This window comes from Leuciscus leuciscus, assembly GCF_965113295.1.
Source record: "Leuciscus leuciscus genome assembly, chromosome: 5".
Lineage (NCBI taxonomy): Eukaryota > Metazoa > Chordata > Actinopteri > Cypriniformes > Leuciscidae > Leuciscus > Leuciscus leuciscus.
Window position 1 is genome coordinate 32,741,297 of NC_138729.1, and position 25,379 is coordinate 32,766,675.

At 35.9% G+C, this 25,379-nt stretch overlaps 1 protein-coding gene across 1 annotated transcript; it reads right to left on the reverse strand.

Annotated features, from left to right (window-relative positions):
- Positions 1-517: 517 nt before the first annotated feature.
- myo1hb (myosin IHb) lies at positions 518-25,376 on the reverse strand. Its single transcript, XM_082170587.1, has 32 exons — positions 25,245-25,376; positions 15,877-16,038; positions 15,271-15,386; positions 14,466-14,664; positions 14,273-14,353; positions 14,016-14,195; positions 13,806-13,904; positions 13,558-13,671; positions 13,344-13,415; positions 12,793-12,912; positions 12,622-12,689; positions 12,232-12,337; positions 11,992-12,072; positions 10,231-10,322; positions 9,390-9,484; positions 9,251-9,297; positions 9,065-9,145; positions 8,687-8,792; positions 8,472-8,589; positions 8,253-8,366; positions 8,064-8,140; positions 7,877-7,945; positions 7,666-7,750; positions 6,859-7,021; positions 6,662-6,745; positions 6,472-6,565; positions 6,303-6,358; positions 6,015-6,150; positions 2,781-2,851; positions 2,534-2,631; positions 1,982-2,081; positions 518-1,780 (listed from the first exon to the last, which is right to left on the reverse strand). Exons 1-32 carry the CDS (start codon positions 25,263-25,265, stop codon positions 1,754-1,756), a joined length of 3,132 nt encoding a protein of 1,043 aa, XP_082026713.1. The 5' UTR covers positions 25,266-25,376; the 3' UTR covers positions 518-1,753.
- Between the last annotated feature and the right edge of the window lie 3 nt (positions 25,377-25,379).

The window sequence follows — 25,379 nt, forward strand, 5'->3', positions numbered from 1 at the left end:
CACCACGGCGCCACTTTTTTTTATTCAAGCAACACACATTTTGTACAAATACAAGTATTAAACATTATACATACAATACAAAAAAGAAAGAAATAAACTATATAAAAAAGAAAAGGGTACCAGGGGATAATAACATAAATATCAGAATAAAGGTGCTCCACGTCGCCACTTGCACGCATTCGTTTCGGTGGTTGTCACGTTTCTCGTAATAGAGTTGGAAAAACATATTGAGTAATAGACCGAGGCTGATGTTTGTCAAAAGGTTCAAACTTTTTTATTTTTATGATTAAATAGTTTGAGGCATCGATATCGAAGTCCCTTGATCAAAACATTCTCCATTCATTCACCACGAGGTGGCAACAAACAGTTTCATATTAGGTCATCATCATCTCATATAAGCCTACTCCAAAAATTCTCAATATGATTTATGAATCATCATACATTAGTTTTTTCTATTTTTATGCTTATATAGGAAACATCAGGGTCTCATGTTGAATGTCCACAAAGTACAACTCAATAATTAATAACCACTTTATTACCACTGCAGTCATAATACAGTTTATACATGGCTGAACTGAATTTGTAGGAGAAAAAACAGACATCACAATTTTTATTTAAAAAAAAACAAACACTACATAATCATTAAATGAGTTGAACATCTTGATTATATGAAATTATACAAATGCTAATATTTTCTGTACATTAACAACGCTACTGCTACAGAAATTTGAATGCACTAGGCTAGATAAAGTATTATATAAAGGACAACAACTGCTTGTTGTGGAATTGATTATCAGATCTCTATGCAGATATTACATGTGTGTTCTGTGTCTCTTAACAAGTGGCATTTTTATATTTGAATGTATACAAATGTTGTGTATGCCTACATCATGCATGCATTGTTTTGCTCTGGTGTTCTGGGCATATGAAGCCAGTTTCAGCTATTTGTTAGATATTTGTTATATGTTTGTCAGTGCAAAGCAGAAGATGGCATGCCCTATGTAATCAGGTGTTGGCAGTATGGGATAAAGAACAAAATAAACTAACACAATTGACACAGTTTTAAAAAGATTCTTGGGCAGAGTAACTAATGCACATATTTGGGTTTTTTTACTGAACAGTTAACTTTTATGATTTAACAAAATTAACACATTTACATCATTAGAGGAAAAAAGGTTTGTGCTTTGAAGCAACTATTTTTCTATATTCTGTCCACCAGAAAGATCCACAATTAGCAAAAACCAAGACAAACTCAATTCATGTGATAAAAAACTTAGCAATTTTCATTAACTGCTGGATGTTTATAACAAAACATGGGCTTATAAATACACAAAAACAATGTAAAATATACAACTAAAATACAGAATTTAACCTGATATTATTCAAATAAAAAAAAAATATAAAAAAATCCAATTACCCATTACACCAGTCTGACTTGTTTCCCTTTTCTCTTATTTGGTGAATAAATTACAATGATATTTCATGATTTGTCCCTTGAAAAATAAATTAATATTTTAGGGTTACCCAACCCTGGTCCTGGAATAGCCCCATAAGTCCACATTTCCTCTCCATTATCTGATAAACTCATTTCAGGTATTGTAGTTTATACTAATGAACTGATAAGTTGAATCAGGTGTGATTGATTAAGGAAACTGTTAGAGTGTAGGTTCTTTTAGGGCAAATTGTAGTGTTTAAACTTGACTGAAATGCATTAATTGGGCCATTGAAGATACGTTTTGAGAGGAGAAACGCGTCACCGAGATTTTGTCCGTGCAGATTCCTACAAAAGAAAAATGTAAATGTCTTCAAAATGATCGCATAAATAGATGTAACTAATTTCAACATCATTTTTAATTATATTACACATTATAGTGGTATATAATGACAACTGATTACAAAGATATAAAGATTACACTTTTAATATTTTTTATGTTTCCAATGTATTCATTATGTTGTATGCACTTGCATTATGTGAACCCACCACCATCAAGTGTCCATTCTTGGCTCTGTAGACCATGCATTCACTGCTGCTCTTAAAATCCACAAAGCCCTCTTTGCCAGGCTGGATGTCAAACCTCACACTACAAATGACAATGATTCAGTATATGTATAATGCATGCATTTAAATACAATGCTAACACTTTACAATAAGGTTTCATTTGTTAACATTGGTTAACTTGAACTAATAATGAACTGCACTTCTACAGCATTTTATCTTTTTTAAATGTCAATTTCAACATTTACTAATACATGATTAAAATCAAATGTTGTTATTGTTAACATTAGTTAATGCACTGTGAACTAACCTGAACAAACAATGAACAGCTGTCTTTTTTTTAACTAACATTAACAAAGATCAATAAATACTGTAAAAAAAACCAATGTATTGCTCATAGTTAGTTAATTTTAGTTAATGCATTAACTAATAAAAAACAAATTAAACCTTATTGTAAAGTGTTACCAATACAACAAACTATTTATCTCTAAAAGCAGGACCGAGTATCCAAAGGCAATTCAGGTAAAAGTATCTCACCTTCCTTGTACAACTTTGATAAGGCTTCGGTTTTTTGTCACTACACAGATTTTTGTCAATGCCTCGAATAGATAGCTGCACTGCAAGACCAGGTCCCCCTAAAAATAGAATATTTCAATGACAGGTTATTGTATTCAATTTCTATTACTATACATGTGTGTAAACAAAATGTTTGTTTTTGTTTCAATTTACCACATGACTGTCATTTAAAGCAATCACTCGCTCACAAAGGTATTTGTTCACCTACTTTTTGCTTTGTGTCATCACATGTGACATGGAGAATCAGGAAGTTGTCGCTTAAATTGCTGACAGACACCCCTGTAAATACGTATATATATATAAATATATATTATGTAAACAAAGTTATTGTATGGTATAATATGGAACTTTACTATTTAGTAATGGTGTGTTACAAGAGTAAAAAAAAAAAAAAAAAATTCAAATATAAAAATAAGGCTGAAAAATAACCTATTAAAATCAAAACTATTAATTTAAAATGAGCTTTTAATGAAATTTGATACTTTCTAGTAGTTATATTTATATTAGAATGCATAGACTATATTCAAAATAATATATATTTAAATAAATGCCTCTGAAATCTGAATTGATTGCAAATTTCACACAATCATACTTAATTATTGGGAATCTGTGCCGAGTAGTGTTGATTATATGTAATCTGGATTACATAATCAGATTACAAAAATGAAATACTTGTAATAAGATTATATTACATTTTAAAATACTCCTAATCAAATTTTTAAATGTTCCTTTCTCAAAAGTTTTGAGGAATTGCACACACAGACTGGCCACTTGTCAGGCGACTATAATTATGTCATGTCTGTTTTTTGTTTAATTTCATGTTCTTGTTTTCATGTCTTTTATTTTTAAATGTAGTCATGTTTCCTGGTTCCTTGTCAGGTGATTCCTTGCCCTCATTTGATCATCCCTGCATCCCAATGTCCATACTATCCATCCTAAATAGTATGCGAGATTAGAATAAGTGTGTCCCAAAGCACAGTATATTGGAAAAAGTATGTCAAAAGTCCCCGGTAGATTTTGAAGTGTGGATCCGTGCACACTCTAAAGGCTAATATTGCCCACAACCCATTGTGCTTTGGAGGAGGATTCGGTTACAAACACAAGTAAAAAGTGTTTAGAACCTGCAAAACATGGCGGATGTGCGCGACCAAAGGTAAGAGGTTTAGATAAAGGTTTGAGTGACTAATAATCAAAGTTTAACCTGATAAATTTTTATTTAATGTCATCCATTATATTTCATCTGCAATAACAATGTGGTCGATCCGTTTGGCCATTAACTTTTAAATGCATCATCATTATGCATTAATAAGAGGAGCGTCTCCGAATGAAAGACCAGCGACTGCAGATCAACGTGCTACTACATTTGTTTCCGATACAGTAGGAAATTAAATGAAATGTGGAGGATTTGAACTGTGACAAGATGACTGACAGCACAGTTTACTGTGACAGGATGCAACAGAGAGCAACCATTAAAGACGCACTTGTATGAAGTGATGTGTCTCAAAGCTTGTCTCCTCTTTTGCTACACACTTAAAAGTATGTACTTTTTCTTCACAAAAAGAGTACATACTTTTAGGGCGTAGTATAAGTAGGCGAATTGGGATGCAGGACGTCTTTTGTTTCCCTAAGGCTTGTTTGACTTCATGCAGCGCTGCGCAGACCGATCGGTGGCTTACTTGAAGCAGTGCATGCCGGATAGAATTTTTGTCCGACTCGAGACAAAGCCGACGCAATGTAACTGTGACGTATGCCATCAAAGTACCGCGAGAGAGCGATTCGAGAGTAGATGGAAGACTCAGCCTGATGACGACACAGCTGTTTCACGATTGGCCGGATTCACCGCAAGACAACAATCACGTTATTCTCACACCTTCAGTTCCACAAATGCTCACAAATCAGTTTTTTTTTATAACTGTAAAATCTCTTTTCATGTAGTCGCAATGTTATTGTATATATGATATGTGATTTATGTATATATGATGGATTCACGGACATGGTATAATAGTTGATGTGTCCATTGTATGTGGATATTAATTTGATACGGACAATGTGCAATAATCCATATTCATAGGTATGATGTTATACATTTGTATTTTGATATATTGACATGTATATTTATTCTGTGTATGTATATATTATGTGTTGTTGTTTTTTTTTTGTGATGAGTATGTTAGGTATACATGGGCATGGTGCAATATTGGATGTAAATGTATATTTTTTTAAATGAATCTGATAATGTGGTGATGTAATCACATGACACGGAGACTAGAAAAGGGCAACTGTATTGTATTTCCTGTGAGTCTGAGGAAGGGCCGTAAAGGCCCGAAACGTCACACTTGAAATACATTTTGTGAATGGGAGCTCTTCGGTGTGCGGATCTTTACTTTGTAACTGTGCAATGTTATATCGTGTCATGTTTATCAAAATAAAACTGATAAAAGAATGTAGACCCCACTTCATTGATAGTATAGGCTTATGTTTAACTTTATTCTTGAACAAACAGACGCTGTATTTAGCAGTACATTAAGTATTGAATGAAAATGTCTCTGAAAAGTCTGTGTATTTGACAAAAATTGTGCTTATTTCACTTCAGCTGTGGTAAAGTATGCAAACACAGGCACAGCGCAAGCGTCACTACGAGAAGCAGAAAGTGTCTGACTTCACGTCTCCGTTTTCAGCTCCTCCCCGCACGCACGCACGCACGCACGCACGCACGCACGCACGCAACTCTCGCCAATCGGTTACATCCAGCCGCAGCCGATGTCGAACACACCTCTAGTCTTATGTGTCCTGTTCTGATTGGTTGCTTCAGGTCATGTGTTTCTCTGTTCTGTTTTCTCATTGGTTCATTGTTTGATTATACACAGGTGTTCCTTGTTAGTCATTAGTCTCTGTGTACATATATAGACCTCATGTTTCCATTGTTCCCTGTCTAGCTTTGTTCCCTGTAACAGAGAGTTTTGCGTTTCATGTTCATGGTCAAGTTTAGGTTGTCAAGTCAAATCTAACCAATATTTTGTATTTTTTCATGTTTTGTTTAAATAAAAGACATGAAAACAAGAACATGAAATTAAACAAAAAACAGATGTGACAAATTACATGCAAAATTGAGAGGCTGCACAGCATAAACAAATTAAATATTTAATCTTTTTATTAGATAGTTTTATTTGGATTTTTTTAACTTTCAAATGATTCATTTCTTCTAATTTAACTTGATTAAAATTTTAGCTTTAAATGTTATAAATAAGTTAGATCAAAAGTAATCTAAAAGTAATAAAAAAAATGTGTAATGTAATATAATTAATATAGTAATAATTACATTACTAATTACAATTTTTATCATGTAATTTGTATTCAGTAATGGACTACAATTTGTAATCTTATTTGTAAAATTTGTCATTTTAAAGTAATCTATCCAGTACTGTTAGACATTGAGATTTACCTTTAAGCGAGCTGTAATTCACCCTCTGTTTAATTTTGGCCTCCTCCACCAGATACGCAGCAGCCTTGGTGAAGATCAGCTGTCTGAAACGTGGCCGAAAGCCATTCCTGTCATACTTAATCACTGGAACACTGTACTGTATAGAGAGAGAGAGTTTACAATCCGTTTCCCCTGCCCATTATATAAACATCTGTCTGACTAAAAAATAAATGAATACAGATCTACTGTACTCATAGTCAAACAATCTCAGAAATGTGTACATACATGTGTATGTAAAGTTTTACATACCTCAATGCCCTCAGGACAAATCAGCTGCAAGACTTTGACGTTCATGTCTTGTTCACCTGAAGACAATAAACATAGAAAGAGCGAAGTTGTGTAATGTTTACTCATAACTTGATCTTTGCATTTACAATTACAGCAGCAGAAGTACATAAAACAAATCATAAACTCTTACTTATCCTAGTGTCAGCAAAGTGTTGGCAGATGCTCTGAGGGTAGTTCTCTTTTCTGTCTTTGAATATGTCACTGGTCAGTGCTTTGATTTGCAGCTGAAAATGAAATAGAACTGTAAAAGTATTCCAGCCAGAGAATAAAATTTGAAAATAAATGTTCAGATAAATGAGAGGTGAAAATGACAATTTTACCTGCACCTTCCTCTGTGCACTGATCCCTCGAACATACTTCCGTATGAGGAGACGTGTGTGCAACTTACGTAAGAGCACTGAGGCCTATAGATTAATTTATAAAAATGTCAAGTCTCATTAGTGAAATCATGAACCTCAGCTATAACAATAACTTTGCAGTGGTTTAATGATAACGGGTCCAAAAATATATGGACTACCTCTTGCATTATTGGTGGAGGAGTCAGCCAGGTAGTTTTGTCTATTACTGATTTTGGCAGATACTCTTTGAGTCGAGTGAGGTAGCTCTGTCTGACAAAGGCCAGATATTCAGAGTTGTCCATGCTTACAGGCTGATTCCTGTTCATGAAGCCCTTGATAAACCTGCAGGATTGGGGAAAAAATATATCTTACAGAACAAAAATCATACAATTTGATTGTTTAATGTGCATTCATTTGATCAAAATATGCTACTCTATGCTACTCTGAATAATACCTGAACTTCGTATTTTGAGCACTTCTTAGTGTTGTTTTTGTTTTTTGCCTCTTTATGATGACTCGCTTAAATTAGTCCTAATTTGTAAGTCGCTTTGGATAAAAGCGTCTGCTAAATGACTAAATGTAAATGTAAAATAGTCAAATATTTTGAAATATTATGGTTAAAAATAATTAGCAAATTTACTAAATGTACCCATTTCAAATGGGTGAAACATTTGAAAACAGTGATACATTTCCACATAAATATAAGTTCACATTATTTGAAATAGAAATCTTTTGTAACATTTTAACTGTCTATACTGTCTTTTGATCAAATTGATGCATCCTTGCTGAATAAAAGTATTTCAAAATTGTATTAAAAAATAAATCCTACTGATCCCAAACATGTGCATTTACATAAAATCATATTTAGATCAATAAAACTTTCATTTAATTGTCATTCAGTGATTGTATAAAAGCTTTTCCAACATTACTTTGGTCACATAAAAGCAGAAGTAACTGACAGGAAGGATCTGACATGATTGTCTCACTTCTTGATGACTTTGACAGCCCAGGCTCTTCTTTCCCTCTCTTTTCTGGCCTGAAGGCCCCTCCAACATGTTTCAATCTTGGTAGCTGTTAAAAATTTATTAAAAGTAATGTTATGTACAGGGCCGTCACTAGAGGGGAGAAAGGTTCTTGTGATTTCAACTGATGGTTTTCTTAATAACTCTAGTGTTTTAAACAAGAAATGTTCAATACCTGCTTCTCTCTGCCTTTGGTAGTCTTCTTTCACCCTATAGCCTTTGTATTTGGCCTGGATCCTTGTGGCTGTAACAAAAGAGATTTGAGATACCAACCAGTCAGGTCAAAGCTGAAATTGCAAGAATCATAACTAGACCCTCAGGGGATCCCAGCCTTCTTTTGTCAGATGTTACTGGCACCTTACCCAGTTCATGCTTGCAGACCTCAAATGCATCTTCAGTGGCAAAAAGAGTCCTGGGATGGCGAATAAAGATTTTTGTCCTTGAGAAATTAGAGGGAAAAAATATTTTTGTTTTATAAACATTTTATAGGTAGTGGATATTTCCTGGTCCTAGAAGAACAACACAGTATCATTGCAGTAGCCAGTTTTTACTTTCCCATCTTGTACTCGTTTGGTTTGTAGCCAAGGTGTTTGATGAGCTGCTGCACTCCCTCTGCTGGTGTCCCATTCCAGTGTGGCCATGTGTCAGGACATAGAGCCTTATATCTGCAATGATCATGTTTGCAGGTGAGAAAAAGTGAGAACAAGCACCTGATACAAAAGATGTGTGCAAGTTGCATTGTTGGAAACAAACACACAACGCAAATACACCTTTTTAGGAAGACTTCGTATCTTCTCCTATAAGCAAACCCAGCACGCCTGACTCTCAGGTGCTCCATTAACCCCAGGTACTTGACTTGATGTCTCACCATGACATCATCAAAGTGATCTGAGGTTAGGCGAGTGAGAGAGAGGTCACTGGCACCGTCTGGTAAAACATTCAGCAGACAAAACCACTAACAAGAGGTGTGAAGTGAAAGGCTCACCTGACTGCTTGCAGTGGTTGGGTTTCAGGCACCGCACATACCATGGTTCTTTGGTCATGAGGATTTCAGTGAGGCCTGCTAGGCTGCTCTTAAACTGGGTGGCTACCTGTACACAAAAACAGTCAACAATGTATTTTTGATTTCTGTAAATTAAAGTGCTGCCACTGCTTAAATAAAGATAAAGTTGGAAATAATATCATGAGTGGCTCTCAGGTTTTCAATCTGCTGTGTTAATTTTACTAAAATTGTAGTCAAACAATCTGTATATTTGTTTCTTATTGCCAGAAAATTAACACAAGAAAAACATTTTAAATATATAGATCAGGCTGTTATAATTATTTGTTTTTTAGTTAGCTATTTAAACATCTTTCACTATACCGTCTCGGGTCTTTTCTTGCCGTCAGGTTCAATAGCATGGAAGCAATGCTGGATAATACTGTTCTTAGACTGTCGCATGACCTTAAACAATAACAAATAAGTTTTATCTTTATGACGATTTCATAGTCATATTTTTTTTTTTAAAGATGACCAATAGAGAATACATGCTGTGGGGAAACCTCTTACCTCTTTAATGTTCCTGTACAGAAGATCATTATTTTTGTCAAGAAATCCTGACAAAACAAAAAGATCAAGATAAATAAATGTTTTTTTTTTTTTTTTTTTTTTTTTTTGTCTTAAAACAGTTTGCAAAACAGTATCTTACCAACAACTGAGTAAGTAACTTCTCCAGCATAGTGTAGGAGTCGAAAATCCCCTCGTTCCAAGGTCTTGCGGGTTTTCTGGTCAGCCAATTTGTGCCTGAGATTTAGAGACATTGAATTGGATTAATAAATGAATACAGTACCTTACAATAAATACAATACCTTTGCAGCAGTACAAATACTACTGTACCATGGCACTTCAATTCTACTTTGCATGTGAAGGTTTTAGTTGTTCAGCTATATCAGCTTTACAAGTTATATTACATGGCAGATACATAATACAAAATTCAACAATTCAAGTCACCTTTATACAGACCAAAAACATATTTTACAGAAGTTAATGCAACAATATTTGCACTTCACCCTTCAATAAATGCCCATGAGTCAGTCTAGTATGGCCTAGAGAACACCTTGTATACACAACTTGGTCATGTCTATATTAAAAGGGTAGATGCATATTTTCCCACCACGGGAGAAGATCTTAGCTAAGGCCATTGACTGTAATATCTATATAAAAGCAAACGATATACCTTCAGGATCTACAAAATTAGCTATTATTATTTTTTAAGGATTTAATTTAATACAAGGGTGTCTAATCCTACTCCTGGAAGACTGCCTTCCTACAGAGTTTGGCTCCAACACCTGCTTGGAAGTTTCTAGTGATCCCGAAGACCTTGATTAGCAGCTTCAGTTGTGTTTTATTAGGACTAGAGCTAAACTCTGGAAGGTGGCCCTCCAGGAACAGGATTGGACATCCCTGTTTTAATGCCTACAGAAGTACTATGATAGCATTTAAATACGGGTGTTATGTCCGTTTAAAAAGAATTTAAAATGTTCACCCACGTGACAAAATGAGGGTGACCGCACATCTTCTCCTCTAGCTTCTCCAGGAATGTAAAATCTGTGGCTTCTCCAGGACGCAGACATTCTTCATCCTTTAATGCGGGATACAAGACATAAAGACTGTGACTTAGGGTGTGTTCACACTTGGCAGGTTTGATTCAATTAAAAGAAACTAAGTGTGTGTGAGTGTGAACGCTGCCATCCAAACCCTGGTGCGCACCAAACAAGCTGACCGAGACCCCTGAAAAAAGGTCCAAATGAACTCTAGTGCAGTTCGACAGAAATATGAACGCAGCTAAGGGTGCTTTCATACTAGCACTTTTGGTGTGCACCCGGGTTCTATTGACGTCAGAGTTCGGTTGGGTATGGTGGTCTAGGCCTAGGGTATGGTTCATGTGAACTCCGGTACGGTTCATTGCTGATTATGAACGCAATCGTACTAAATTGTTGAAAGTAAACTGCTATTGATGACGCATGATTCGATAAAGCTGTGGCTGCGTTCGAAATCGCATACTCTCTTGAGTAGGTACTTATTTTCAATAAGTAATTACTTCACGATCACTAAAAAGGTACATTGTGTGTATGGTATGAAGGTGTGTGTAGTATGAATGTCCGGACATACGACATTCGCCATGCTGTCATTATCATGTGACCTATCAGCATCAGTTAAGTCGCTTCACTGCCATTCACAAATCCTCTCCCATGGCCTCATGGGAAAAACTTTGTGAGAAATCAACCAACCAACAGTACAACTGCAAAGATCAATAAGGCAAAGACAACCACTGTAAACACCTGGATGAATATAGCCTCTGCCCTTAAAGAGCTTCTTTGAATATTCTAGTCAATATGAGTTTGCTGCCAGTGTTTGTTAAGTGTGTTGTGTTCTGTGTGTATGTGTTTGTTTTTTATTTTATTTTTCTTTATTTAAATTTTATTTCTATTCTCATCCGAATGCTCTCTCTGTATGATATGTGTTGTTTATTGATTGAAGAAAAAAAATCATAATCACAAAAAAGAAATCAACCAACCAACAAACGATACAATAAATACAAACATTTGCTAAAATTCAACTTCGAAAAAAGACAAACATTTTCTCTATAAATTACTTTTTAAATGTACTTGTGATAAATTTTTTATTTTTTTCTGGGTCCATCAAGACCTTCAAAGTTTGTCCTGATAAAAATCGTTGCCTCGTGACATTAAAACTTGGACATATGATTTGATAATGCGCACCATGTTGTGTGTACGGTATGCAATTGTGTGTAGTATCAGCATCAGTTACGTCGCTTTACTGCCATTCACAAATCCTCTCCCGTGGCCTCATGGGAAAGTAAAGTGTCCATCGTTTGCACACTTCAGAATCTCGGCAGAAGTAGTAGGTCATCCCGGTACTTTTTGCCTACTCTTTTATGTGTACTGTGAATTCGGACATGCTTCTTTTGTCACATACTGTTTTTGACCTAGGGAGGAATGCGATTTCGGATGCAGCCTGTGTGTTTGTGTGTGTTCTTCCTCTCTTTCCTGACAAGCGTGACTGAAGCACTGCAAGCAGAGAGAACATTTGCAGTACGGCAGATAGACGCAAGTGCCGTTATGTGCTGACGCTTTGAAAACCAAACCAAAGGTTTAAAAACCAAAATATAAAAGTGAGGTGAGCAACGCAATGCATTTTCCTGCCTTCAGTCGCACCAGACAATTGAACCAAGTGTGAAAGCACCCTTAATCATGTCATGTATGTCAGCTTGAATCCATTCTACGTACCAGTATTGATATGATGCCTCTATGTTTCTCCTCCACCAAGTCACAGATGATCTTATTGTTGAAGAATGGCACTGGCTCCCACTAAAATGTCAACATGGGGTAAAAAAGTTTATCAATGAAAATATGGCAAAGCACAGAAAGTGAGGCAGATCTGTGTAACAAAGCATTTAGATAACATTACTATCTGTAGATATCTGAAAAGGCCTTGTTGATTTCAAACTAATGATGTATGTACTTCACCTCGATTCCCTCCATCTCGTACTCCTCCTGCTCTGATTTGAGGGTGAGCTGGATGAAAAGCTGCTGAAGCTTTTCATTGCAGAAGTTTATACAAAACTGTTCAAAACTGAGGAGTAAATCACCAGTAAATAAATACATGGTAAACATCAATCCATCAAAATATTTATCTAGTACTTAACAAAATAAGACAATTTACATGCAATAGCAATAATCTCATCAGTGCAACGTGTTTCTACTTTACAGTAATGGCACATTTATTTGTGTCTAGAGGGCTTGTTCTGAAACTATATTGATAAGAAGGTTACAAATTGGTTTTAACTAATTAACCCATTTTAAGAGTTTTCTTGAAGGAAATGTGTAATGTGTATGATTGCAATGCTTCAGTGTCACCTGTTCACATCAAACACTTCAAATCCATAGATGTCAAGCAGCCCAATCACCGTCTTTCTGGTTGAATCCTGCATTAATAGAATAAATATATCGAACACCTAATAATCTATTGACTAATTCATTTATTGTTATATACCACTATTAAAAGCAGAATTTGTAAACCATGCATACCTTATTTGCCAAAGATTCATTAATCTTATTAACGAGCCATGAGAATGTGCGGCCATAGATGGCTTTGGCTAGTGCATCCCTGGCATACTTCGCATGTTCAGCGGTGAAAGGGCTTAGAACCTGAAAATGATAAATATTCCATAATCATGCATTTCCGAAGTACAGAAACATATCATACTATTCCATCTCTTAAATCACTTTTCAAAATGATTTTAATATTATTTAAATATAAATGTATTTACCATTTAAAACTAATTGTCCAAAACAACTTCATATGGGAATATGAATGTAAAACATCATTTGTATGCAACAGTTAATGTGTCATACAATATATATTTAAAAATTGCATATAGGCTACCTACAGTATGTTGCAATTAATAATTTTAACAAGTACAAGCAATATTTCAGTAAGTGTGCTTATGTAAACATACTAGTATTTGGGTCACATTAAATGTTGTATTTACTTGGCATAAGAAAACGATCTAAAGTGGATGAGTACTAGAACATAGACAATACTAATAAGCCCATGTTCAGAATCCTTCTTTCATCACCTCTTCTGCTTTGGCTTCAATCTTCCTGTGAGTTAAACCCTCCTGTAACATGTTTGAGGGGATGCCCAATAACTGAGAAGAACATGAATAAAGAAGAAATGGGTTGCAACAAAGAAACAAAAGTCAAAGGTCAATATTGGCATTACAGTATAAACTATCCCATTTTGAATGCATAAATATTCTAAAACTTGACATAAGTGACAGATGAACATACCTTTGACAACCAGTGCACTTCTGCACTGCTGTTTAATGTGGCATAACCCAGAGCACTGGCCTCAAAGTGAACATTCCCGAGATGAAGGACACTGGCAATGATCGCAAACAGATGCTAAAAGAAGAACAAAGGTATTAAACAATGACCTCTCTTTCTAAAAATCAGCCTTCAACACTGACCCAGTGACAACACCAGACAAAAACTCAAATCAACATGCTCGAACTCCAATCACTCTGAGAGCATCTTACCTCTATATCTTTTTCACTAAACTTAACGATAGTAAGAGCCTTCTGAACGGTTTTCCAGTCACTCTTGTCATTAATGGAGCTCACTTTGGCACATTCTCCCTGTCCAGAAATTGATTTTGAACAATAAAATAAATATACTTTGTTTATGGCTCTGATAAGTCTATGCATCAATAAAAAAAAAAAAAGTAAAGTAATATCTGTGTTTTTCACCTGAATAAGATAGCGGTAGTTCTGACAGTTTCGCTCCAAACCAAGCCAGCGAAGAAGCTCATCCTCCCCTCCCTCAACTAACTGATAGAAGATGTGGAAGTTCCTCTCTCCATGATTTTGGTGGACCACCCTTGACTTTTCCAGTAAGTAGCTTAAGATGTGGCCACCGACAGCTGCTCCCTAAAAGAATAAGCAAGTATTTACATTTGTAAGGAATGCTTTTCTGCTATTCTGCTTCTGTCCGAATCGGACTTTACCCGATGGTCAAACTGTATGTCCATATACTTTCCAAATCGACTCGAGTTGTCATTTTTCAGGGTTTTGGCGTTTCCAAAAGCCTGTAGAGATAAAGCCCTCAGCATTAATACTTCACATTGTGCTACACTTTGAGCATGTACACTGAGAATTTTTCAACGTTTTCAACTGATAAATTTAGAAAAAAATTCTGACCTCCAGCACCGGATTTGAAAGGAGGAGCCGATCTCTCACGTTGTCCAGGAGTCTAGTGCTGGGACAGCTTACTGCATAGAACTGCAGGACTTTCTTAGAGGCCTCTGTCTTACCAGAACCACTCTCACCAGAGATGAGGATGAAGTGGTTGTTGGTTTCACTAACCATTGTCCGGTACACGTTATCAGCAAGTGCAAATCTGAGAGGTCAGAAAAACTACATTTAAAACAATGATCTTCAAAGAAGAATATAAGTAAGAAAACATAAGAAAGTAAAGTTTAAGAACAAACGGTAAATGTGTATATATACATTGCCATTCAAAAGTTTGGGGTCGGAAATATTTTTAAATGTTTCTAAAAAAAGGTCTCTTATTATCATCAAGGCTGCATTTATTTGATAAAAAAAAAACAGTAAAAACTGTAATATTGTGATATATTATTAAAGTTTGAAACAACTGTTTTAAAATGCATTTTATTCCTGTGATGGCAAAGCTGAATTTTCAGCATTCGTTACTTCAGAGTCACATGATCCTACAGATATCATTCTAATATGTTGATTTTCTGCTCAAGAAACATTTCTTATTATCAATTTTTTTTCAGGATTCTTTGATGAATATTTATTTGAAAAATTATTTTCAAATAATTAATTATAATTTTAAATTATAAATATTTAGAATATTTTTTTGTAAAAATGTAAAAGTATTTACTGTCACTTTTGATCTATTTAATGTATCCCTGAGGAATAAAAGTATAATTTGTATATATTGTATATAATGTATTTTTCCTGTGTATATATGCAAACTTACATATGAGGAGGCAGCTCAAAAAAGTTGACTCCCATATAAATGTCCATTTGTTTCTTGGTATAGATACCCAAGTCCTTATATGGATTTACTGACACTAGGAGGGTCCCGATGTAGGTCTAAGTAAGAAAAACAAAGACATTTAAGAAAAAATGTCCAGTCCTTTGCCTCAAAAGAGTATTGAGTTATGATCCGAGTTCAATAAAACATTTAAAAAATATGTTGTCAACTTTTAAAGAGTTTGTTCTGGAACAATCTGCCAAAAAAAATATAAACTCACAGGTTAAAGAAGGATCATAATGAAATATAACTGTCTCAGCAGTTTCGTATAGGAGGTTTATCTTTGTAAGGTGCCCTCGATAACCTTGTCCATGCTGAATCATCAGCAAAGTGAGTTTACAGTTCTTGCGACAAGGCAAATGAGATGTATAGAGAACATTTTCACTTAGTAGGATACCTGCTGTGTACAGTGACCTGTGTTCAGCATGAGAGTCCACATTATTCTCTACCCCATCTCAATAATGAAAGTAACAGTGATACTGGATATTGCATTGCCGGCCTTTATCCCAGTCTATTCTCAGAAGTCACATGAGTGGGTGCAGGACTCACATATATAAGGTTCTCGTTGAACCGTTTTCTAAGGTTGTCCATAAATGCGGTCTCACTGGTGTAGGCGTCCAGGAGAACAAAGTCCTGAATGCCCACCCGGTCCCGAGCCGTCAAACACCCCTCCATCTCCTGTAGGATCCGCTGGCAGCGCTCCTCTAAACTCTGTTAATCACAGACAAGAAAAATAAAGGAACAGGTATCGATCAGCGATTCCAATAAAAGGTAGATGTGTTTTTACAGATGTGTTCTTATTTCAAGGAGAAGATTAAACTGCACAATAATAAACCGATTTTTTTTTTTTATACGTCACAAATATTCATGATTTTTCCTGTTTGACATTAAGGAATTAATTACCATTATGAACTTAAATGTTTTCACCTTATAAGTCTACTGTAAGTTTGTGCAGCAACAGCATTAGAAGTTGCTTGAAACAAGTGCTTTGTACTTTAAAACTTATCTTTAAAACACTTATTTATTTAACTTATTTAATTGACTATTTTTTTATTTATTTTTTATCTTAATGGTGATTATTTAAAAATAGTCTCTCACTGATGTACCAACGTCACTGACTTTCCTTCACTCTGACTTTATTATTTATCACTTTATCACTCTACATCCAGTAGGCTAATATATCATTTTGGATGTGGCCTTGAACAAATCCTGTCAACAAAATGCCATGAACTGTCTGAGCCCTGCCTTACTTATCTAATCTAAAATGTTTTTTCTGCACAGTCCATCAGAAGGAACATTCATCAATCAAAACTGATAACGGCAGGGTCTACCTTGGTCTTTTGACAAACAGGAAGGATATATTTTTGTGTGTTGATGAAGTCCTATGTCCTCTAAAAAAAGTTATTTAAAAAAGAAATCTTAAAAATAAAGAAACTTCAGCACTGCCTTAATTGTTCGTGGCATAGATTTGACAAGGTGCTGGTAAAAATGTTGGTCCATATTGACATATTACATATTGGCAAATTTGTCATCTACACATCCATGAAGCAAATTTCCCATTCCACCACATCCCAAAAGTGCTCTATTGGGTTGAGATCTGGTGACTGTGGAGGCCATTTGAGTGTAGTGAACTCATTGTCATGTTCAAGAAAATAGTTTTGAGATGATCTGAGCTTTGTCATGGCCCGTTATCCTGCTGAAAGTAGCCGCAGAAGATGGGTACACTGTGGTAAGGGATGGACATGGACAAAAATACTCAGGTAGGATGTGGCTTTAAACAACGCTAGATTGGTACTAAGGGGCCCAAAATGTCCCGAGAAAATACTCAGACTACCAGACCGTTTGGCCGCAACAATAATGCCACGTTCAATCTTCAAAGTCACTTAAATCTCCTTTCTTCCCCATTCTGATGCTCAAATTGAACTTCAACAGATCACCTTAATCATATGCATGCCTAAATGTGTACACATTTTTACAGTGTGCAAATATTGCAAATATTAACTATATATTCAAAGGCTAAATAATTTATATTTTGTTAAAGAAAAACACTATAGCTGATACTAAATTGTATTTGTTGCAACAGTGTGATTCTTGATATGACATACTATTCCTGAGTTATAGGCTACTACTCCTAAACTGTTACATATTTTTTTTAAAAACATTAAAATAACTGAGCGAATTTACATAGTTTATTTTTAGAGAGACATATCACAGTCAGCTGTATTTTAGTCCAGCTGCACTGCATGCTCTGCTCAGGATTCACTTCAAGAATACATTTAAATCTACAATTTGTGTAATAATTTGCATAAATATTTTTTTTTGGTTCTCTCATATTACAGGCCTATCTTAGAACTCGAACAATATTTTGAAAATGTATTTAGAGAATGCACATTTAAAAAATAGTTAAAAGTAAAAGTGGGAGCCCTTACCTTCAGTGCAGTGATTGTTTCTCTGTGTAATGATGTGGGAACTGTGTGATTTTATCCAGTTTTGTAAAGAGCATCTGTGATTATTTCAAGTACAACAGGAAACAATGTCATATCACACTCACCACTTCCACCATGGGAAGTCATTAATAAAAAGTTTGCTAAGGAAACGGGGGTCTGCGTGTATGTGTGTGTCAAGAAACATCTGTCTAAAACAGAAATCGTTATGGATTTATTGTCTTGCATCCTGAAAAGCTCTGCTCAGCATAGGTTTGTCCTATCTTGGTTCCTTTAAACCCGAGGGCAAATCTATTTCTATCAGAGATTACACGGTTCCTCTCCATTCCTGTCATGGGATGGAATTTGGGCCAAGGTCACAGGCATACAAAAAATAAATGAACCATTCCTGTCTGGTGCTATACTGATGCTTGATTTACCTCTAAGAACAGATGAGACACACACTCTCTCACTCTCTCTCTCTCTCTCTCTCTCTCAATAATATCATATTTGAAGAAGTCCAGTTGAAACCACAAGATGTGCACAATAAGTTACAAGTTTAATTTTCTAAACTGCATGTCCAGGGAATATTTAAAACAGTTTTTGATAACATTAGTAAAATAAAAGGTTACACTTTTCACTTTATTCGATAGTCCACTTTCTACTAACTATAAGTTACTTTGCAACTACATGTCAACTAACTCAGAGTATTAGTAGACTGTTAGGTTGGGGTTAGTGTTAATAGAATAAGTTGACATATACTTGCAAAGTTTCTTATAGTTAGTAGAATGTTGGGGGAGCATATATATATATATATATATATATATATATATATATACGTATATACAGGGTGGGCCATTTATATGGATACACCGCAACAACATGGGAATGGCTGGTGACACCAAAGTCCCGTTTGTGGCACACCAGTACATGTCTGTATTTGGTTTTCTTGTTATCTTTATGTACTTATCTGTATTGTATTGTTTGCTTAATAAAAAAATAAAAATAAAATGTTGGAGGAGCATCAAAATCAAATGTTAGCAGATATTAAGCAGACAGTCTAATACTGTAATGACTGGAAGTTGACATAGTTGCAAAATTACTTATAGTTAGTAAAATGTCTAAAGTGGACTATTGAAAAAAAGTGTTATCAAATAAATATAGCTAAGTAAGCTGTCAGTCTATTGTACCACAAAAGCAAAAGTGCAGACAGAGACTAGGAAATGTTCTGAAAGATAAAGCTGGCATCACATTTGAGTCCTGTCTATAAGCTGGCAAAGAGCACTCAAACTAGAGCCAAGAGGGGATGCCAAGATTCTGGCAGTCTGTCAGTGTTCCTCTCCCATTACACAGAGAATGTTATGTATTGCATCTGTTTAAAAGACAATCATCATCTTAGCTTTAAACTCAGTGTTTTAAACTTTTATTTCTTGGTACCAATAACCGATGGAAAGATTTAAAATTACTAGGTTGCGACGTGAATACTTAGCTATGCATATGAATGATACAATATTATATATATCATAATGATTTACAGTATTATAATAATATACACATTATACTGTAGTGTATATCTAGTGTATACAATTTTTTTTTTATTACCATTGGGTAGTTTGAGCTTGCTGATATTTTCCTCCTGTAATTACACAACTAATCAGGTCTTAAAGTCCCTCTGTGGTGAAAATCAAGTTTCTAATGTTGTTTTATTTGTCAATGTGGTGTTTTAATATGCTTTAAGACAAACCATGTGCAAATTCATAAGTCAACACCATTGCTGTCTTTTCTTCTTAAAACTGTAGTGAACCAAAGATATTCTCAAAAACGTGGTGTGAAAGCGCTTGTTTCTGACGTCACAAACTACATTGTAACCAATCACGTCAACGAGTGGATCTCTGAGCTTGTGTGAGTGAGTGGAGGCGGGGCTAATTATCATATTCATAGAACCACATATACTAAATGAGGAAAGGGTGTAGAGTTACATTCAAGCTATTTTAAGGCATGAAGTTTTTTTTTTTTTTCATGGAAAAAACATTTAAATATGTAATTTTGGTGATCAAAGGTGAGTTTTAAGGGATACAATTATTGACTACAAGGGAACTTTAATTGAAAAAACCACAATTTAATTTCCGTGAGGACTTAGATTTCCACTTTGGTGTCAATGTTATTAGATACATCTTGTTGTATTTCCGAGTGAGTCATTGAGACATTAAAGCTGATTTTGAGGGAGAAGGAAAGTCTATCTGGCTAAATGACCATCATCTGAGAGGCCACGCTATTGTCCCAAAACTTTAGTATGTCACAGGATCCCAGTTCTCAGCTCACAATATGGCTTGAGACTTCGGAAAAAGCTAGAGCTGATCGTTGGTCACTGACCCACATTCTTCTGTAAAAGTCACTAAACAAAGTCTTGACAAATATTTACAGCTAAAAGTCTGATTTACCTTTTTGAACCTATTTACACCATTTACATGGATTCTCTCTCTCTCTCTCTCTCTCTCTCTCTCTCTCTCTCTCTCTCTCTATATATATATATATATATATATATATATATATATATATATTAAGTATGAGGGAGAACTCAATTTTACCCCCAAATAATAACATTCTCACGGTCGTTTGCAGTCACATTTGCATTAAATATTGAAACAAGTCTCAAATGTAAAAAAAGAAATACCAAGAGGAACTTATAGAACAAAAATTATTTGAATAGTTTGTGTATTTTTAATTTAGCATTCAAAACAAATATGCTCGTAATAAGATCTAATTTTCTGTCACAATCTTGAGACAAACATTTAATACTAATTAATCTTAGGCCAAATTAAAAAAGGGCACAGTCAGCTATAAGCGTCTGAAATATTCCTGAATTACCTCAGTATCCATTGCTTTTTCCAGAATAGATGAATCTTTATTCTCCTAGTATTAGTCCAGTGTTCAGTAGAATAAAGGGCTTTCAGTGTCCAGTTTGCCCTGACATGATGGAAACTCAGACCAGAAGAAGACACATCTAGAGTGATCCACTTCACATTCAGTCCTGATCAATTCTGCTTGCTTTTTCTTTCTAACCGTTCTTCTCTTTCTCTATCTCACGTTTCTATCCATGGTGAAGAGCTCTCGTGACATTATTTCACTTTAAGCACCACTACTAAACTCAGCTCTTGGTCTGCTCCAAGATGCTGAATGATTCATGGAGGGGCAGCAAGAGAAGATCTCATTCAGCACCTCTCCTTAGCGGCCGCTGCCCCACCATGTGTAACACAAGGCTGTGGAAACCTGAGCTAACACCCTACTCCCTCCCCTCCTACCTGTCTTCTTCTGCACAAAATTACATTGTTGGAGTCTAGTTACTGATCTTTGATTAGGTGGATCCGTTTTCTGCTAATTACTACCCACTCACCAACCTGTGGCTCATAGCCCATTTGGTGTAAAATTGTCTCTGTTTTATTTTTTACAAACTGATAGATGTTTAATTACTCAGACTGCTGGGACGGTCATTTGAGGTTCTGATGGAACCTGAGTCAGCGGATGTTTACCTCATTACTGTAAAAGAATGTAATTACTAGACTTCCTCAGGTAATGTATGGTTCAGTTGCCCTACTTACTTGATGTATTTTTAGTTTCATGTCTTGAGATATACATTTTTTAGACAGGGCCACTGCCCCTAAAAATGTCTATGCACTGCCCTGCTTTTGAACCAATTCTTTTCAGTGAAACGGTTGAACAAGCGCACCAAATAAGACTGGAATGGATTTAAAACAGTATGTGTCCTCAAATGTGTCCAACTCAAAAGGCAGTAATATTGTCTAAAACCTAGTCATCATGTCTGCTTTTTCTTTGCACCAATGAACCACTCCAACCTGTTAAAGTGCCCAAATTTTGTTTTGGAGGTCTCCTACAACAGGTTTATATGCATCAAAGGTCAAAAAACGCTTTCATTTTCTCATAATATACACTGCACATCACCTCATAACTCAATAACTCTCAAACAACTCATCCGAGGATTCAGTCTTTCTAAATCCCTCCTTTCCGAGAGCCTGCTCTGCTCTGATTGGCCAGACGGCCCAGTTTGTTATGATTGACCTTCCGCTTACAGCGCGGTTACACACGGTTACTTTAGCTCCGCAGGCTTCCTCAGTCCTCAGCGATCGTGCACACTGTAAAGACAGTAACGATTGCATTGATTTTACCATATCAATCCGAGCACGAGTCCGATGATGAAATGTTGGAAAAATTGTTATTTAACCCGAACCTCCATCGCAAGAGCGACTTGGCTGTTTCCAAGTGATACGCTATACTCAGTTTGACGTACATTATGAGATGTTGCAACTGTAATTACTCACCATCAGCATTAACAAGTGTATGTCCATCAACAAACCGATGTGTATATTTCTCATTTATTGCAGTGCATGTGGGAACTGTATCATTAACTGTATCAATAACAGCAAATACATTAGCCGAGCACTAACGTTGATGACTGATGTACCATTAAAGTTTGTAAAACAAATCTTGCTCCATCCTTTATCAATACTCAAAGTAGTAAGAACAGACAATCTGCATTAATGGACACAATGATGGAACACAACATAATATTGGGATTGTAGTTGTACTGCTCTGGTATCATTAAAAAAATTAACCACTGATTCTTTGCAGCCTCATCATTCGGAAGTGAAAATAAAACAAATTTACTTTCACTGCATAGGACACAGCGTCTTCTCGACATGATGTTAATCATATGACAAAGCTACAGTGTTTGAGGGCGGGTCAAGTTGTTCGCCGGCCGACAACGTAGAACATAGGTGGACATTATGCAAATGTGTTAGCCATGTGTAGCCATAATACAGTGAGTTTCAATCCTTAGCTTGTAAAATTGGTCTGCAAGATCTGCCAAAGCTTGCTGGCACCTGGTCAAGCTGGTGGTGACCTGACCAAGCTACTAGATTGGACCAGCTACCAGTTTAAGCTTTTCCAGTTGGGACATGATGAACCAAGTGCACTGATATGAGAGAATGAGTGTACCAATGATTTTGAATGATGCAGTGAACTCAAAGTTTATTTAATAGTAAAAATGTTAACAAATACTTAGGTTATGACTTTAAGTTTTTATGAGCTTGTTTATGTCTGCCATAGTTGTTTGTTTTATAATCAGACATGCAGTGAGTGATGATGTACACACCACTGTCTACTAGGCTACTGGGTGCTATACTGGTGCAAAACTGTATCGAATATTATACCTAATCAATCAGTCAGTCATTCAACCTGCATTAAGTCTAACACTAATGACAATAAACACCTTTATTGTCATTATAGAAAAAAGTAACTAATGTATATGACTTTTGTGGTTAAATGTGTATACGGTTGTCATAATTACGTGGTGAACTAGTGATGGAGTAAAAGATGAACTGTTTTTTTATCCTTTTTATCTTTCCATCCATGTATGATGTGTACCACACTTGAGTCAGGCTAAATCATATTTACTTACGAAGCGCCATATGTCATCCAAATGTTGCCTTTCTGTGGGAATTCCAAACCAACAGGATTTCCAGTGAAGTATAGCCTATTCCTGAAGCCCGACTCTGCTTTTATCAGTTTGACATTTATCTCCTCCGCCCACATCATTCTCTCCTACTCCTACTATATATATATATATATTTTAAATGATAAAAATAAAAATAAAACCTGAAATTTGTTTACCGCCAAACGCAACTGCAAAGTCCCTGCCTGCCTGTTTCCAAACATGTTTCCTGATCATCTAATTGGTCAGGCCAACAGATACGACCGCCCCCGAACTAATGCCATTGGCTGAGCTAATGGTGCTACGTTGGGAGTTATGTTTTGATAGTGTCACACACAACTGTGTTTGCTATTTCAAATTCTTAATTCCGATCGGATTTTTTTCTGAAGCCTTCTCCAATTACTTCGCTGTAGACAAGATTCCAAAGGTAAACTAACTTTCCACAACATCTTATTACTAATCATTTACCTTTTGATAACAAGTGGATTCAAAACATTTCATTTTTAAATTAATAAAAGAATACATTTAAAACAAAAAGTAAATGCAGTGAACGTCAATTAGCAAGTCAATACATCATGGTGTAAAATGATGGAATAGTGGAATCACAGCATAGCCCTAAAGATCGGATATTCCACACAAAGTGGCCATGTTAATGTCCCTAATCCTAATTAGTGTCCCCGACTACACCTTTGACCTAATTTATACGTTAGTGGTGCAAGCTGATACAATGGTAAAACAGATGCCCTCTTGTAAACACAACACACTTCAGATAAATAGGAACTAAACTGACCGTGATAGTAGATACTCAAATATTAGGCTACATGGTGTTATAAGGTTTATAATGTAAACACTGGAGGAAATTCATATATAGCTATATAGCCTATATGTGAAGAGTTCAGATGCAAAAGCCTCTAAGGCTACGTTCACACTGCAGGGCTTAATGCTCAATTCCGATTTTTTGAAAAAAGTCGATTTTTTTGCAAGGCCGTTCACATTTCCAATTAAATGCGACCTTTTGTGATCTCCTGTGTGAACGCAAAATGACCCAGAAGTGACCCGCATGCGCAGAAGAGTACTCAACGGTCAACGACGTCACTTGTTGTTTGCGGAAGTAGCTAAACTTTAACTGTGATTCTCTCTCACACACACACACACGAGCGCGCGCAGCGACCGTTACACAAGAGCCAGACAGCAGCCGCTGACCTATCTAATATCAGATTCAGCACAAATAAGTTAACATAACGTATATATAATGGCCGTGGGCTTTTTTTTTCTTTTTTTATTATTAACGGGCTCGTCGAGGTCGACCCGTTCGGCAGATTTACCTCAGCTCGACGAATATGCAGTCCGTTTTCAAACCGACGACTACTTCAACGCAGAATTATGACGTTTTCCGCGTATCAATGACGTGCGGGTCGGATACATGCGACCTGGCCGTTCAGACTGAAGTCGCATTTCAAAAGATCGGATATGTATCGGATTTGGGACCACATACCCAAGTGGCCTGGGTCGCATTTGAAAAGATCGGATCTGTGTCGTTCAGACTGTCATGAAAAGATCAGATACAGGTCGCATAGGGGCAAAAAAATCGGAATTGGGTCGTTTCAGCCTGCAGTGTGAACGTAGCCTAAGTAGTGCCATCTGAAATTTTCTTCTAGAATGATCATTTTTATAAAGCTTGTATATTTAAGTTCAGTAATTTCACTTAAATTACAATTAATAGGTAATTTGCATTGTCATTTAAGTGAAATTATTGAACTTAAATATACAAGCTTGATAAAAATGATCAGAGAAGAAAATTTCAGATGGCACTTAGAGGCTTTTGCATCTGAACTCTTTATATATACACACACACACACACACACACACACACACACACACACACACACACACACACACACACACACACAGGATACACTCAGTATTCCAGTATCAAGAAATAAGCTTGAGCATAAGCATCACTACGAGCAGTTAGTAGATCTTACCTTAGAGTTCAGGCAGTACATGTTTAAAGGAAGACAAAATTCACGTCCTGCTTGGTTTGTTTCAATTGAGAGTCCCGGGAGAGAATGGGACAGTGCCAGTGGTGCAGAGAGAGGTGTACCGTACTGTATAGGCTA

Coding starts and splice junctions, on each gene's coding strand:
- myo1hb (XM_082170587.1), bottom strand. CDS start 25,265: ATGTACTGCCTGAACTCTAAG. Junction 14,665..15,270: donor TTTGAGCTGCCTCCTCATAT/GTAAGTTTGCAT, acceptor CTGACCTCTCAG/ATTTGCACTTGCTGATAACG. Junction 7,022..7,665: donor GCTGTCAAAGTCATCAAGAA/GTGAGACAATCA, acceptor CCAATCCTGCAG/GTTTATCAAGGGCTTCATGA.